Source organism: Protomyctophum parallelum, assembly GCF_964188405.1.
Source record: "Protomyctophum parallelum genome assembly, chromosome: 5".
Lineage (NCBI taxonomy): Eukaryota > Metazoa > Chordata > Actinopteri > Myctophiformes > Myctophidae > Protomyctophum > Protomyctophum parallelum.
Genome location: NC_139702.1, coordinates 23,489,752 through 23,507,895, shown reverse-complemented (window position 1 = coordinate 23,507,895; position 18,144 = coordinate 23,489,752). Strand labels below are relative to the sequence as shown.

Here is an 18,144-nt window from a genome sequence, read left to right as displayed (position 1 = left end):
AGTATACTGCAGGTGTAGGGCTTACACAAGTGGTTAAAAGACTAGCAAAAATTGTCCAGACTTGACAGACGAAACTCCTAAAACAGGAGGTTTGGCAGGTTGTGCCAGAGAAGCAATGATGACGTATAAACACCATCTGAATGATGCACGTCGTCAACCATCAGCAGCCATGCAACGCAGAATTACTGGTGGTCTAGGCATTTGGATGGCAGTCATGGCACTGCCAAAATGTGTGGCATTTTTACTTTGTTTCCATACCACGTTAAAAAAGGTGAGCAAACCTTGCTATCGATTGTATATTACAGAGTAAAAAATAACAAGTCTCCAGTTTGATGATTTGACATAACTGGATTAGTGTTTACATCACAACACAGCCTGAAATTGTAGCGGACACATTCCTCAGCATGCCAAACAAGCCCCCATAGAACTCTGCTTCCAGTCCTAACAACAAGCCTCCGTGAGTACCTCTGTCTTTAACAAGAGCGTGACTGGCAGAAACAAAACAAGGATGCCGTGAGGATGAGGTGGGGAGAAGATGGCACTCTCTCAGACACGCATGTCTGAAAACAAAAATAAAACAGGCCACATACACTACTAGATATAGTCGCTGTCGGGCAGAAACAGTGCATCTCTTCATAAATAAATATATGTTCTATTCTATGCTTCATATAGTCATACTTCATTATACCGCTTTATAAATATGTAATCAATGAAAAGCATGTGGTAATAACTATTTAGAAATTGTTTTGTTTTCAATTTCCTGAAAAGTAACCTTTTGCACTTTTGTAATCGTGTTTTTCCCCAGGTACCAGTGACTTACAGTAGTGGTGAGGGCAGGGGACTGATCACATTATTCATATGGCTATGAATATTATGTATTAATGAATTAATGGGACAGGCCAAACAACGCATAACTCTGATGTGCCTCCCCATGATGGCCCTGCCATGCAGAAAATGAATACAGAATGCATACCACTAAATTAATATTAAAATCTTGAATATGGGAACAAATTTATATTAGAATATAAAAACATATTTAAAAATATATTTTTTATTATTATTTTAAGTGAATCAGAAAAAACAAAATACATTTTGTATTGAATAAGCACTGTCCCTCTTCCGCTGGCATCATGTTTTTACAACAAGTCATCTTCTATGGGGATTTTTTTTAAATAAAAAATATTCGATATTTGGGCCAATTTTTAAGACCAATATTAAAGTGTAATTTCTGAGGAATGTTAACAGCCATAATATCCACTGCTTTCCTCATGGACATAGGCTGTAGGATTGTGTGTGTGTGTGTGTGTGTGTGTGTGTGTGTGTGTGTGTGTGTGTGTGTGTGTGTGTGTGTGTGTGTGTGTGTGTGTGTGTGTGTGTGTGTGTGTGTGTGTGTGTGTGTGTGTGTGTGTGTGTGCGCGCGCGTGGGAGGGGCATCTGTTCTTTCTGTGGTGAATTAATCACGCAAGACTGAGACACACAGCCAAGCACGGCACGTTTATCTCCAAAGAACACCGCTCTCACACTAATCCTCAGCGATCTTGCTGACTGGCATCTATAGCCTATAACTCTGTCTAGGATAACAAGACTACACAAACCCTAGCAAAACCCTGGCTATGCATTAAATGTTAACACATGTTACCGTACTTTCATCTACTACCAGTGGTAGAAAAAGTACAGATTTTACTTAAGTAAAGGTATTAATAGTGCAATATAGAAGTACTCAGTTACAAATTAAAAAAAAGTCCAGAATTTAAAATGTACATGAGTAAAAGTACAGAAGTATTTGCATCAAAATGTACTTAAAGTACCAAAAGTAAAAGTACTCAAAGTTTTCAAAGCTTATAAAAATCTTTTGAAAATACTAAATAGCAATCCTACAAGCTCACAATGTGACACATTGTGAGCTTGTATGTAAACGTGAGGGAATGAACACAGACTGACCAATATGGAGATTTCAGGAGAAAGCAGTCAACTAGCTGCATTTCAATGCAAAAGCTTCAATGCTCTCTCCGATTCCGACCATAGGATCAGAGTCCATAATATATGCTAATAGCAATGCAAAACTACTGAATATTCATTAGGGAGGATTGAGTTGGACTGGCAGCTAATTCCAATCAATTCCATCTGAGACACTGAGCATGTGCTAAGTGAGGCTAAACCAGTATCACTCAATAATGCTGCGAGGAGCAGGTGCTAAATACAAGTTAAGATGAGCAGGTGCTAAGTACAAGTTAGTTAAAATAACAAACCGGACTTTAGACTAGAGGAATGGAAATCATGCACAGATCGTATTGCGTGGGAGAGTCATCTCAAAATTCAGCAGGAAGTAGGATTACAAAATCTGCTTAACATTGGCCAAGCTTCCAACAAGAAGCACCTGAGGCCTAGCCCAATTAGGTGGCTAAAGAGGGCAGGGACCAGGGTGATGCAATACAATTCATCATAACATTTAGGAATGCTATTAGAATATAATTCAATAGTAGGTATTTTATTAAGGATACACAGTAAATTCCACATTGGGTCCAGAGTGAAATGAACACTGAGGATTTGTGCTTTGTAATTTTCACTAAAATAAAACCTACCAGAATGTTCTGCATGCGTTTGTGTGTGTGTGCACCGTCTAGAGTAGCTATTGGCTGGGTGGGGCATTGCCCCTTTGTCTACACAGCGCACAGCCGCACACCATGCAACCCCCAAGGGAAGACATGAAAGAGGGTAAGAGGGAGGGAGGGCGGGTCGGCAGGGGGATTAGCTGGGGAGAGGCGCAGCTGACAGACACTAGTGGCTTTGCCCAAAAACACTCCACTCACCATGGACACTTTAGGCAGCCTGAGGAGAGATGGAGAAAATAGATCAGGGGGTCCTAAACGTTTTCAGCTAGTCTAGTCTCTCCCCCAGGATCAATCCTTACAAAAATACATTATGAATTAACCACTTTTTTCCACCCCATTTAACCCAGTCGGTCAAGAGGCCGATTCTACAAATGCCATTTAAGATGGACATAAAAGTGATGACAAGACATTTAAAAATGAAATGCAGAAGATTAAAATAATGACAAAACCAGCAATTTGTCTTTGTCTATGAATAGCTTAGTTTGGACACACATAATACAACCCATGTTTCCATTAAATGCTTTACTAAGACAATGCATGGCTCCACCATTTCCACTGTGGTCCATAGGGTGTATGTAAAGAATGTGCTGAAATATGAATGATTGAATGCGTATGAGGAGCTTGTCATGAACGTTTGACTTTCATTCAGAAATCAATCTTTATTTTTGCGTTGAATATTCACCTCCCCAGAATAGGCTTTCATGTTGATAAACACAAGCTAAATGTGGTTTTCTGTGAAGGATGGTTGGATGAGGCAGTCTAGACTAAGTCTTGCTAGATTATTAGACTCAGTGTGTAGCTTCCCAGTTTGTCAGACAAGACAGGCAGAGAGTCGATGTCATCCTGTGAGCCTATGGGTGGGATCAGTTACCACCAGAAAGCCTCTGAGTGAGCAGGGTGAGATCAGGCCAGATGGCCACTGAACCCACACCTCATCTCACCTACCGGTCTGACACCATGCCAAATGCACAACACTCTCAATTACCAAACACACAGGATAGTCTTCCTCATGGAAAGAGAGGTAGAGCAGAGCACGCAGTAAAATCCTCAGTGTTGACTCAATTCCAGAGCGTAAAGATGGACTCAAAAACTGACCTGTATCTTTACAATCTCCATTCTCAGAGTAAAACATTCTAGCTGAGAATTTCACCATGTAGACTAACGTTTAACAGGATATGCCCAGCCAGCCCAAAATACATCCTTACATCCACAGGATACTACAACTCACTGTATTTAACCCTCGGTAGCTTGAAAATAATATCCCATTATATAGTTTCAAATATGGTAGCATAAATGTTGCGGGCTATAGACGGTATACCATGCGTGTGAAATAATCAATCATGCCCGGAAGTTATACAGGAACGCCTACTGAGTGGCAAAAAAAGGGTACTTTCTGGCCTTGACAGCCCATACATCCAAACAGAAAAGTCCTATCTAATTGCATTAAACGAGATTAAACTCACTTTGCAACTCACTTTATTCATGCGCATACCCTCTATTTGGGGGGAAAGAACTAATAGCCTTGAGTGACGAGATGAGATGAAGATGAGATGAAGTACCTCTTTGGGATGGAGTTCAATGCCGTACCAAAGAATAAGCTGATGAAAACAGATTGGGTGAAAAAAGTGCTGAACTACTCTTTCAATAATTACAGTGCTTGGAATGCCAGACACAGACAGAAAGCCTGAAAATGCAGTCTCTTTCTACAGCTCCTTTATCCTAATGGGAAGGATGCCGCCAGACTCTAAACCACAGTGACGATAGTTACAGCACCATTCAACCAGTCCATAGCCGCATGGCCAAAAACAACACTGCCAATGCTAGGATGTTGGACAGTCAAGAACCACAACAAAATACCCAAATGATGAAACGTGCTGTAATACTTAAACTGGCCTTTGGTAGAGCAGGGGAATAGCAGATATTCTGTTTCCCAGCATGTGGAACTGCAAAAAGGGTGCAGGCTACAAAAGTGGCCAATTTCCACTAGCCATATGGAAATTCTCTCCATTGATTGAGAGTTGCCATTTCCATTTTCAGATTTTGACAGCATAGCATCTTGAGAGAAGTGACTCTGTCCAGTCTGAAATGCAACTTGACTTAACTCCATGTGGACACAAAATAAATATTAACTCAGACTTGCAGATGATTTCTATACAATCTCTAAGCTATATACTACAAATAGTATTACATTCTTGGGGCTGGACAAACGGTAACTCAGTTTCATAACTAAAATGTGTTTTAAACTATACATGCAACTGAAACAGACCTGTAATACCTGAATACCACCCGTTTGATGGAGCACATATTTCAGTGGCACTTCATTGCGTCATCTTTTCCTTCGTACGTATCTAAACGTAATGAATGCTACTTTTTAATCAACTGAAAACTTAAGTTTATGGTATGAAAACCACCTCCACAACACTCAAAAGAAATGCCCAAATATCTGCTCAGTCTCTTTTCCATAATATGATCAAGCCACAACCTCCACAATGCTTGTAAAAGAAATGCCAAATGTCTGCTCACTCTTGAGGGGCGCATGCCCCTCCTATATACAGGTTTAATGTTTGTTTTAAAAACGCCATTGACAATGAAGAGAAATTAATGTTTAGTCACTAACAAACACTAAATCCCATTAACAAGAAAGATAATTGAATTAGTTTGTTTTGACACAGTTTGTTTTACATCATCATTACATCACCTAATCACCTTTGTTTCACATCATCATAGTTAACCTAATCTACTCTATGTTGTAAGATAAGAGCGGCCCTCAATTCGCACAGGAGTGATTTTTAATAACTAGATCAAACCCAAGCACGGGCAACCAGCATGATCTAATGGTAGTAGATGGACAGATAATAGGCAGGCCGGCAGTGGGAGAGGATCAAAGCCTATAATTGTCAAGTACATCATCCACTCACTATAGTATGCACTGTATGCAGGACCACACTCACCACAGTGAGGAAAGTGGATTTGAACCTCCTGACCCAACATCCATGATCATCCTCCTACAGCTGTTACTCTCATGCTTATTACAAGGACAAGAGACGGGGGGGAAAACGGATGTGGAGCCATTAGAAATACAAAGCCTGTAATGTAAACCAATAGAACCATGATGGTTGACTGGTGAGCTTTGTATTACAGCAATTGCTGTCATTCATCTTTGCGTGAGAACTATGTTCAGCAGAGTTCAAATATGCAGCATTAAGACGCTCTTTGGGAACTATGCTTGATATCAAAACAAGATACCAAAAGCAGAATTATGAAAGAAGTCATTAAACACACCTGGTCTTGGAGCATCCACAACACAAATGGGGAATGCATGACGCATCCCACAGTAGCCTATCCTTCATCTTTGCATTTCATAACAAGGGTGTATAAGGTGACCAAAGCAGAGTGGGTAGAGACTGAGAGGCCATCTGGGAATCAAGAGATCACCGGTTCACCCAATGCATCATCCAATGGTGGACGTGGTTCTAACTGAAACTTAAAATACCCTGAGTCAACTGCTCAAAAGAAAATCTTTGTTTAAGCCACTTATCAAAAGACGTGTGACTCGAGGTATTGAGCTTCGGCACTTAGATGAAGACACTAAACACATTAGTGTTATCACACATGGGAGTGTCAGGTGGCTTGGCGCATACAGTAAGTCAGTGAATGACATGCATTTGGAGGAGCCCATGGCAGTCAAGTTGCAATGTCAACCATCTGCATTTCATAGTTGGGCTTGAAGCAAATTGCCAACTAAAATCCTGAGTGTTTAACTCTGCAAGTGTAAAAATGGCCAGTTTGTGTCCATTTAGTACAGTCCTGGGTTTAATTAATATCATTCTGGATGTTTCGGTGTACCTAATTGCATTGCACATTGCACACCACCACACTCATTCCTGACTCAAAAAAGGGAGGACAGTGAAGTCAATTCACACTCCATGACTATGCAACTCAAAATAGATTAGATAGAAGCAGGACAGCAGTTCGTACTAGTAGTACTATGGACGCATACGAATAGCGTACCTGCCTTATTAAAATGAAATGGTAGAGGGGGGGGAGTTAGCAGTACACCAGCCCTAGTCCTAGTCAGGATAGGAGTCCAGACCCTTTTTAAAAACATCCCATGGAATATTGCAGCTTCTGCTTTCCAATGATCCAATCAGTATATCACAAATCACCCCCTTCTCAGGCTTGGGAAGAGGAAAGGGAAATATAAACAACTGTAAATGAGGTCTTAAAGCGAGAGAGTCTTTCACACATGGCTACCTCCCACTACCAGTGATGATCACTTTCCTCAGTGACAACTCACACCCTGTGGTGTCACATCGTACATGCTCCCCAGTGGGGAAGTCATTGGTATTTTATGTAGAAAATATATAATTGTCTGAAATCACAAGCTAGAAACTAGTCTGGATCGTGATATGATAATAAAGTTATATGTAGCAACAAAAAACAGCATTGAATCGGTATAAGATTAGTTTGTTTACCTAAAAACGAAACACTCAGGTCAGGTGCAATTAAAAAAAAGAAATCAGTTTGAAGTGAGGGGCGGTCATATCATCGTACATTGCTCAGACACTATGTAAAATTATCAATTCATTGTCAATGGGAATTTAATGTTTGTGTAGGACAAAGTTTGTGGACAGACACCAAAAGCTGGATATAGGAGCTGGAGCACACAGTGTGCAAGCTTGCGTTCTTTTAGTTAGTTGTTATTTTTCCACTTAGCAGTGGGGTGCAATTTTCACGGGTCCATTTTGGTACTGGCCCGTCAAATTGGACCCACGAAGACCTCTACTTATCACATGCCCAACTTTGGGTGTGGATGTGCATGCATGTCTTTTGTAAGTTTCCTCCCTTCAGTTTGCTTATACATATATACGACAATGTTCAAATCAGACATGACAGTGAGTAATGCACAAGCTCCAGGACACAATCACACACGCTAAATTACCCCCGGTTTACCACAAGCATAGTTGTTTTCTTCCCGGTTTAAGCCTCTCAGAACAGAAAGGCTAAAAGGTTGTCTGCACCACCAGGGCATCATACCGGAAATGCATGAAGAAGACAGGATAAGTGGTGGCAAAAGTGTAGTCAATAAACTGAATCGATAGAACAAGTGCAACTGGTCCAAAATTTCACTGAAACTGTGTGTAGCCGCCAGCTGTGTGTATGGCTTCTGAGAGGGAAACATGCATTCCAAGGTTACAGGAACCGCCAAGCAACTATTTTGAGTTGGTCCCCTGGTGAGCTTCAGGCTTGGGAAGAGGAAAGGGAAACTGAGGTGTAGGCTACACTAAATATAAACAAAGCAATGAGGCCAGAGGGACAAGAGGGACCCGACAGCAAGTCACACCATGGTGGTATCAGTGTGGGGCAGATGGGCAACAGTCCCCAGTGGGTGCCTGTGAGTCCATTTGGAGCAAGAACGTTCAGCACATCCACCACAACACCCTTGCTCTTCCTCCCCCCAAAAATGTATTATGTAATGTAGAGCCAAAACAAACGACAGTATCACTAGGATCTCCAGACAGGTGGAGGCAGACAAGGTATAGTCCGATACTCCTGAAATGTTTGTCCCTTTCCCATCAGTAAAATCAAAATGGCCAATCTGTCATGGGTGAAATTCACTGTGTACTTAAGTCAGGTGACAGGTGTAATACCGGTATATTATGAAGATGACAATCTTGGGAAACTGGTTAAAACAGACACAGGGCCATTTAGCACGTCGAATGCACATTTACGGTTTGCATTTTATGCGCATGTTTATTTTGTTTGTTTATAAAAAAGGTTTGCAAAAATGTAAATAGCCAATGTCTCAAATCCAAAACTGACGCTGAAGTGTCAATTAAATTACTAAATAAGAAATCCCGGGCGAGAAAATGTAAAAATGAGTCAGTTTAAGATTTGACCGTCTCTTTTAAAGGTTCAGGCTGGCATAGGCAGGCGAGCATTTGGGCAAGACATCAGACATGGATGACAGTGAGCAATGCACAGGGCACAGGCTCCAGGACACAATCACACTACGCTACATTACCCCTGGTTTACCACACGCGTAGTTGTTGTGAGGCCCAGTTTCAGACTCAGTCTGAACAATAGACGTCAGTCCGGGGCATCACCATACGGGGAATGAGGAATGAGTGGAAGATGGTGGGATAAGTAGAGACTGTCAATACACCGTTGATAAAACATTAAGCATAGTCATCATTGTGGACTGTTCCCAACACTCTGTAGCTCGAGTGTGTGTTTGTGCAACCGTCCAAACGTTGAATGCCATGCATGCTATGATAAAAAACATCCACCCAAAAGCGAGGACGGCATTTTTTTTGCCTGATTTACTTGATCGTACGACGGGGGTCGCACGTTGAAAATAGCCTATCTACAACAACGCTAGATGCCACCTACTGTGGCTCACTGGCTACTATGTAACCTCAGTGGAGCACCAGTGTGGGGAATATTTTTCGACACGCTGATATACTGGCTATAGTGGCTACAATCTTACAATGTATATAAACAAGTATTTCTTTACCTTCAAGGCGTCCAGGCACGCTTCACTGTGGCGGCAGAAAACAAACAGTCCCACCCTTTCAATGCTGCGCTGGGTAGAAATGCACTAAATATGTCGCGAGAGACGTAAATTATTTCAGGGGGGGGGGGGGGGGCGAACAATAAACGTTTTCCAAGGAGCGACAGGAGCAGGCGGCAGGGTAGTGGGTACTACTAATTACACTGGGCTGAATGTGTGTGCTGTCCAGCAGACTAGCACATGAGGATTCCAAGGGGGGAGTGACTATTGTGGCGCCGGGAATTGAAGGAGAAGCGTCGTCAAAAGATGGAAATGAGGATCGGCCGCGATCCAATGAAAAACATGAAGATGTGATTATGCAAAACAGTCAGGGGGTCATATTATTCAAAACAGGGTCGACGAGGTCAGAACCGTCAGATCAGACTAAAGCATTTGGGCATTTGGATTGATTGATTCATTTGATTGAATAGCCTACTCCATTTTATTTTTTACAGTTTGCAAACAGTGAACGATACAAAAGGATGCTAAAGAAACACAAAAATCCCTAGGGGCTTGTTTCCATTGTAGTCCTGTGTATTCAATTCATCAACAAATTCATCAGCATCACTCATCCTTGCCAGCTTCAATATCTTCATACTGTAGCTTCCAAAATAAAGATACACTGGAAATATTATTATGCAGCCCCATATGGGCCGATTGTTTTATAGGTGAAAGTATTCAAATACAGACTATTTATTTTAGTTTTAAACTGGTTCTCAACAAGTCAACAACTCACACAACTTTTCTCAAACTAATGCATGATGGTAGCCCAAACGAGAGTCTAAATGTTTGGGCTAGCATGATGGGATAATCAATAGGTATAGTACAGTGTCTAATCTGCTGTGGTACAACGCCACAATAGCTGTGTGAGCTGAATGCTTTTCTCTCTGTCTTTGAGCTGCAGCTGCAGACTTCACAATAGAAATCAATGAAAAGAGTGAAACATAAAAAGACTATTGGGACTGAATGGTGAAAAGAGAATAAAGGATGAATGGGCTGAGAAGTCTGACATCAACTGGTTTATCTGGAATAAAACCCATGCAACAAAGAGAAAATGTAAACAATATAAACAGGAGCACAAGTTGTTCGACAGAAACTAATCTAACTAACCCTGCACTAAAGTTGTGAGGAGTTACCTAAAATACATAAACCTTTAACACCATACAAAATAGACTGAGACACTGAGTAGTAGTTAGAAAAGGGAGATTTGTGAGTGTATGAGTCATGCAGTCTGTCTGCCCAACCAGATCATTCTCCCAGCTTTTCAGGACTCTGGCAATTGTTTCATCAGCAGCCTGTCAGTCTTTCCAATCGGCAGGGGCCCCATGCCAAGATGAAAGGAAAAATCCTGACTCAAACTCCTCTTGGCTCCCTTGCATTAAACTGGTTCAGTTTAAACTCTGCTGGATTATCACACATCTTTGCGTTGGAAAATGGTAGCCCTGGAACATGACTGCCATGATGATTATCATGACAGTCATGCAGAAACTTTGCCCTGTTTTTTGCGCTCGCTGCATTTACAAGATTTCCGTATATATAAACATTCAGATTTCAAATATAAAGTACTCACAAAGTGTCCCACGGGTGTTAGTTAGTAGCAGCGCCAGCGATTAGAATGGCTGCGTCCCGCGTTGTTTAATAAAAAGCATTTTTGTCCGAGCTCCCCGGCTACTTTTTTCAAACGGGGTTCGTTTGGGAAATCCACAGTTGCACACCGGGAGCGCACTCGCCTATTAGTCTGTATTGGCAGGGCGGTCAGCGTACCTATATCGAACACACCGAGTATTAAACAACGCGGGATGCAGAAATTCTAATCGCTGGAGCTGCAACTAACTAACACCCGTGGGACAAATTGTGAGTACTTTATATTTTAAATCTGAATGTTTATATATACGGAAATCTTGTAAATGCAGCGAGCGCAAAAAACAGGGTGAAGTTTCTTCATGACTCTCGTATGAATACGAGAGTCATGAACCATGGCTAGGAAAATGGCAGTGTTATGATTTCATAAATAGGGAAGGCAGACTTACATTAATATTCAGTATACGGGCACATAATAGAGTTATGGTGAGGCAAGCACCTCTCAGTGAATGTTTGTATGCTGCCTAGTTACTATAGTTAAGCCTATATCAGTGAGCTGGATGCAATCCTACCTGGAGGGGAGAGAACAGATGGTGGAGGTGAACGGAACACTGTCCCCTCCCCTCCCAGTGAGCTGTGGTGTCCCACAAGGAAGCATACTAGGGCCTTTACTGTTCCTAATTTATGTTAACGACATGACTTCAGCTTGTGACTGCAACTTGTTCCTGTTCGCAGATGACTCAGCACTGCTGGTCTCGGACAGGAACAAACTGCAGGTTGAAAAGACCCTCAGCTCTGAACTCGGTAGAATCTGCACCTGGCTCGCTGATAACAAACTATCCTTACACCTGGGAAAAACTGAATCCATCCTCTTCGGATCAAATAGTAAACTCAGCAAGGCAGATGGCTTCTTGGTTAGAGTGGGTGACAATATTATCACACGAAAAGATCAAATTACTGTTCCATCCTGGAGGCCAATCTTTCCGGTGATAAAATGGCCACCAACGTAATCAAAAAAGTCAATCAAAGAACAAGATTCCTTTACAGGATCTCCTCACTGGTCAGCAAAAACACCTTGAAGACCTTAACAGGAGCCCTCGTACAAGGTTTCTTTGACTATGCATCCACCTCTTGGTACCACAGCACCTCAAAGGCCCTTAAAACAAGGCTCCAGACCTCCCAAAACAAACTGGTCAGGCTCCTACTTGGCCTCACCCCCCGAACCCACCTCACCCCTGCCCACTTTGACAGGCTGGGATGGCTTAGGGTCGACGACAGAGTACAGCATCTTGCAATGGGTCTGGTCCACAAGATTCGATACACCACCAAGATACCCATGTACCTGTCTAAATACTTCCTTAATGTAAACGAAGTCCACACCCACAACACCAGAGGGAGTGCAACAAACCATGTACAACCCAGATTCGGCACAAACAAGGGACTAAATTATTTTCGCTCCTATGCCACCAAAATGTGGAACGCCCTACCAACAGTCATTAAGACATGTGAATCCCTTGACTCCTTCAAAACCGCTCTCAAAGGGCACCTACGGATGGCTGCAATTCGAAACTGGCCTCTGTAAAATCTGAATCCCCCCCCCCCATTTTCCCTCACTGTATATTGTATCTTTTCCCTTTTTTGCTTCCCATATGATGAATTCCTGTTCTGTACTTTAGCTACATAGAAATGTTTATTTGTATGTCTCTAAATGTTTGTATGTCTTTAAATGTTTTGATGAATTGAACAATGTGGACCCTGTTGTAAACAAGTGTAATGCTTAATTGGGTCGTCCACTCACAGTTGACAGTCTTTGTATTGAGTTTGTGCTTAAAATGTACTGTAAATTCTACAAACTGTTAATAAATATTTCAATCAATTTCAATCAATATATCCCTCAGGTGTGCAGGTTATTGGCCCCGCCCACACCACCAACAGGCAACCTGCTACTGCTCCGCCCCCACTCTCAGCTAGAGTGGTAGGGTTTCTATATGTGCAATATCTATGATGCATACGTCTTGTAGATTGTTTTGGGGTGATATGGGCCAAATAATCTCTGTTGAATGTCTTTCTCAGAAAACATGGCACTTGTCATATCATGGGGACCTAAGTAGGTCAGTGACTCAGTGACCCATTCTGGGTCCCTACCCAAAACCAGGAAACTATTAAACTAGTAAACCAGACTTTAATGACACATCCACCATTATACATTGCAGAGAAACCAAGGATATTAAATCCCCTCTTCCTGCCCAGCCACTTACTGCTAAGTAATGATGATGAAGAAGGGTGTGGTTCTGTTATGAAGCCTTCATGAAAATGGGATGCAATGATAGTCTAAAGGCCTTTCTTGGTTGTTTTGAATAACAATCTCTTTATTGTGGTCTGCTCTCTCACCCATCTGCCCAAAGCCCACTAGCACACACACCTTGTACCAAGGACAGCTGCGCACACTGCCTGTGGGCCAAAGCAAACTCTGACGGCCCACACACAGACATGCACAGATACAGTAAGATTGACACAGACAGCCAAGTAGATACACGCACAGGATAATAACAAACACACTACTTTTATTCCCGATACAAAGAGGCTAGCTGGTTCACTGTTGTCGTCATTTTGCAGATTTCTGCTGACATGCTAGAATAAAAGGCCAGAACCACAATCACAGTCAGAATTTAGAGATTGGAACACACATTTATTTACAAAAGAAGTTGATATCCAAATGACATTAACAAATATTAGATCAGTCCATTGAAAATATAATACAGCACAAAAAGAGCTAACTATGTACAATACAATACTTTATTAGATAATCTATTGTGCATGTTAATGAGGTATATTTCCAAAGGATAAACTGTAAACTTTAGCTGTCTCACGTGCACAAACACACATACGCACATGCATGCACGCACATCACTAAAACAAGCTATAAGCCAGGAGTGCTGGAGAGAGCAGATTGGTAGCCTACATAATGTATGAACCTATGCAATTAAGTAAATTAACAGCAAAGATGTGGTACGTACAGCTATTGCCAAATGCCCCTTAGGAAGATGAACAATAATAAAGGAGTTCTCAATCAAAAGTGAAAATAAACTGTACCATTTAACTGACCTACGCAGAATGGTCTTGTGTTCTAGCTCAAATCGATCTATAATTCCATTTGGATTATGTATTTGTTTGTTGCAAGCTTTTGTTGTCCGGACTGGGCAAAACTCAAGATTTCACTTTAATTCATGATCTACTATAACTTCTATTCCACCACCTAAGGATTGGTCAATAACCTATTATCCTTTAGGACCCTGTGGTCTTCTTCCAACCATTTGCACCCTCCTCTGATATTTTAAAGGAATTGCACCCAAATGAAACCATTGGCAATTTCCAATTTAAGATATAAACATCAGCTTTTTCTCCTCCCTGCTTAATTATGACATATGCCGTCTTGCTGTGGTTGATTTTAAAGGCTTATTGAAATGTTAAAATGACCATATGAGAGCAGACCAGGAAACGAATCCTTTGAATCAGTGGATTTGCAATGGTATCTTTTGGTTGGTTAAAGTGGTCAGGAGGTGCATGCACATCCCAGGCAATTCAACGGGTGCTCGAACAAAATAATAAACTGTAGAAAAAGGGAGAAGTCTGCTTTTAAAACGATGTGCAGACTTCTTCCTTTTTCTATCTTTTGGTTGGTTGTCACAAAGAACAGACAGATGCAGCAAAGCTCAAACAAAGGTCAAGTAATACATCTGTGTAATGCTACACAAAACTCATTAAAATGTACAATGAAGGCCCAGGCGGTGGCATAACCGTCTGGGCACCCGACTGGTAATCCAGTCGCAGTGTGCCGCGGGTTCGACTCCCGAACCCGACACGGCCTTTACTGCATGTCTTCCCCCATCTCTCTCCCGTTTCCTGTCAGCCTACTGTCTGTCCCTTAAAAAAACCAATAAAAGGCGTAAGCCGCAAAAAAATATCTTAAAAAAAAAGAAAAAAGTACAATGAATCGTTTGTCCAATTTGGTAAAAGATAATTTTTGGTTTAGCACTTAGTTTTCTTCTCACCATAATGAACTACTGGACATTGTAACAAGATAGTTACCATAAAGGCTTTCTTATTTGTATCCATGAAAGAGAACGGAATCATATGGACTAGAACATTCGCTGTTGTTATTGTGGTCAGTTTAAATCTATATGGATTCATTCATATACATTTAAAAATGTGTTTTCATCAAGTTTTATTGTCCAGTTTTGCCAGCAGAAGCGTGAGATGTGGAAAAGGGCCCTAGAACGACGACAAGGTAAAGACGGAAGTCCAAAGGCAGCATAGGATAATTCAACCTCTCTTTAAAACAAACAAACAAACAACTAGAAATACATTTCTCAATAATAGTAATAATAAAAAATGTTCTGAAGACTCATCTTCTTGTGCATTTTCCAGCTATGCTTGGATAATAAATGTATTCCATACTATTCATGCTCCATAGAAATAACGAAATAAAACTATGCTGTTCAGACGCAGGCACTAGTTAGAGTTATAAATGAGAGATCATTATGAGGCAGACAAAGAAAAATAGCAAGACAAAAGAAGCCTAAAAGCATTGTGGGTCAGTGTGACCCAGACATCATTGCTTGCAGAAACATTTTGTTCATATAATTGGAAGAGTTCAGGAGGGGTAAAACAGAAACGAAAAAAGAAAAGAAATAAAAGATGACCTCAATGACTCAAATAACAGCAATAGAAGTAGCACTAGATCTAGAATATTTGAGCCATGCCAACAGGGGACTTCTGCAGGAGAACTGGGACCTGCTGCCATAACTGCTGCCATAACTGCCATAAATATCATTCTGAAGGTGATCTTTCGATGCCCGGCATCGCAGTTATTTTTGTTTAAACAAAGACTACAAAATGAGGGAATACTGCCCCATATGTTTTTCAAAACATTGCCAAACAGAACAACAAACCATTTTCAGGTGTGTTTTGATTGTCAGTGTATCGCACTTCATAATTCATGACATAAATCATCTATTGTTTGGCAGTGAATGTGTTTTGGCAGTCGTGTCATTGGATAATGTGCTAAGCATATTAAATGTATATTCTGAGTGTAAGCGCCAATCAGCAATTTCCATGAGAGCTACTGATGCAACTACTAGTTATACAACTAGTATTTAATCATAAATAATCATCTTCTGAAATATTGACAACTGCGAAAAGTGGAAAGGCATGGCTGGCAATCCATATGTATTGGAGGAGACATGTGATGGTCAACATAACCTTCTACGAGACCAACAAGAGTTTGACAGTGACCGGGACTATATGCATTGGCAATGACTAAATTGGGGAGAAAATGAAAAGAACAATTCTTTTGATGCCCAATAAATAAAAATAAAAAATATCTCAAAAGCTTTTGTGCCTTCACACACCATCTCCTTCTGATTCTCCCAAGGCACTTTTAGTATCTGGATGAACTTAAGTCTGTTTAAGTGAAACACTGTATTATGTCCTGCTAGGCCAACAATTGTCTACAATATGAAACTGCACAATGTCTCTGCAGTATTCATCCATGATGCCACTGAATACTCTTCAGAGGGAGTGCTGCCCGTCGGTCCATTTCTGGTCAGAGTCAAGAGAACAGTAAAAGGAGAAGCCGGAAATGTATCACGATATGCATCCTCACTGGATGGACTGGGTAACACAGAACCAATTAAGCAGACGTCAATGTCAATATGCCTCCACACTGTGCTCTGCTAGTACATGTTCTATGTGATGTGACCAGTCCCGGACCGGTCCTGACAGTTGCTTATACACTCCTCCCGGTTCCGGTTAATCCTGTGAACTAGTCAGTCCTGTGAACTGGGCCGTCCTTCACAGAAGCGTTGATGAGATTAGGACTCGGGTTTGGTATCCGGGAAACAATGGGAGTGTGTCAGGAGTGTGCACTGTGGTGCTCTCTATGGCCAGGAGGGGGCGTCAGTGATATCACTGAGGTGAGGTCACACGTTTCAGTTGACCAGGAGGACATCCTCATATGTTGTTGTTCTGCAGCAGCAAGCACATATGGCATGGGTTATTAATTATGTTACAATAATAACAATTAAAAAAACATTATTTGAAGAAACAACTCTAAAAAATATATTTTCAGTGTAAAGTCTACTAATGGATCAGGATTCATTTTGATAGTAAAGTAGCTCTGGTCCATAGCCTTCTACTGCTTCGATTCTGCCCTGCAGTAAGGCTATGGGACTTTCAGTTTTAAATCTCAAATCGAAATCAGACCAGCCTCTCCTCTTTTGTGGAAATCTCACGAACGTTTGACCTACTCACCAATACAAAGACGGGTTGTGTCAATAGAAAGACTACTTTCCTTAGTGGATGCACTCTGAGCCCCCCACCACACCACACGTATAAACGGTACTTTTTGGCCAGAAAGGGATTTATTTTCACCGGAGGAAAAATATTCTCTATGAGGCAGTTCTCTGGGCGCAGCGGAGTAACTAAAAGTATTTTTTTCCCGGTGGAAACAAAATCCCTTTTTGGCCAAAAAGTTACGTTTATACGTGTGGTGGGGGGCTCAGAGTGCGTCCACTAAGAAAATAGTCTTTCTATTGACACAACCCATCTTTGTATTGGTGAGTAGGTCAAACGTTCATGAGATTTCCACAAAAGAGGAGAGGCTGGTCTGATTTCGATTTGAGATTTAAAACTGAAAGTCCCATAGCCTTACTGCAGGGCAGAATCGAAGCAGTAGAAGGCTATGGACCAGAGCTAATAGTAAAGTTAATTATGAATACATTTTCATTTAGTTTTAGTAATATTTTTGTCATCTGAAAAGTTTTCGCTTTAGTTTTAGTGGACGAAATATCAACACTTCGAAAATAGAAGATCTACAAGCTCACAACGAGCTTGTAGATCTGCTATTTTCAGAGCACCCAAGCAAACATAAAATGACTTGTCTTTTAGTTCTACTGAATCTCTTCTCCACTAGTCCCTCCCTAACATTTCTAGTCTAGTTTTTATTTGTTGATGAAATTGTCAGTTATATATTATATAGTTTTAGTCAACATAGTAGCTTAGTTTTTATTGCGTTTTTGTCGGTGAAAAATGGTAGTGGCCGAACATCTTTCGGTGACGAAATGAACACTGCCACCAACCTGTCACAGCAGCAGAAGATGGAGCAGGGAGAGGTCTCCAGGCCCTTGAACTTCCCAGAGCTCGGTGTGTCTGTGCACTCCGCTATGAAGGCATGCAGGTCCGTAATGTGCATCGGCTCTTGAGTTTGGTGCTGGTGGGAGTCGTAGAGGAAACATTTGTCATGTCATTTTAAGTAAATACCATGTTATTTGCTAACTTCATGCTTAATTAAACATAAACTTAAACTATGAGCCATCAGCTGGTTGAAGCTGAAACTGA

At 41.2% G+C, this 18,144-nt stretch overlaps 2 protein-coding genes across 2 annotated transcripts in view; both read right to left on the bottom strand.

Moving 5' to 3' along the window:
* The window catches only part of prr36a (proline rich 36a), a 39,318-nt gene extending 30,045 nt beyond the window's left edge, over nt 1–9,273 (bottom strand). Inside the window, exon 1 of the mRNA XM_083765660.1 lies at nt 9,130–9,273. The gene's annotated coding sequence lies outside the window, so the exon portion shown is untranslated. The remainder of the gene's footprint in view (nt 1–9,129) is intronic.
* A 4,135-nt stretch (nt 9,274–13,408) lies between these two features.
* The window catches only part of mcoln1a (mucolipin TRP cation channel 1a), an 18,262-nt gene continuing 13,526 nt past the window's right edge, over nt 13,409–18,144 (bottom strand). The window contains exons 14-15 of the mRNA XM_083766041.1: nt 17,886–18,016; nt 13,409–16,773 (exon numbers count right to left, since the gene is read on the bottom strand). Of these exons, the coding sequence (XP_083622167.1) occupies nt 16,737–16,773; nt 17,886–18,016 (168 nt within the window). The 3' untranslated portion in view covers nt 13,409–16,736. The remainder of the gene's footprint in view (nt 16,774–17,885; nt 18,017–18,144) is intronic.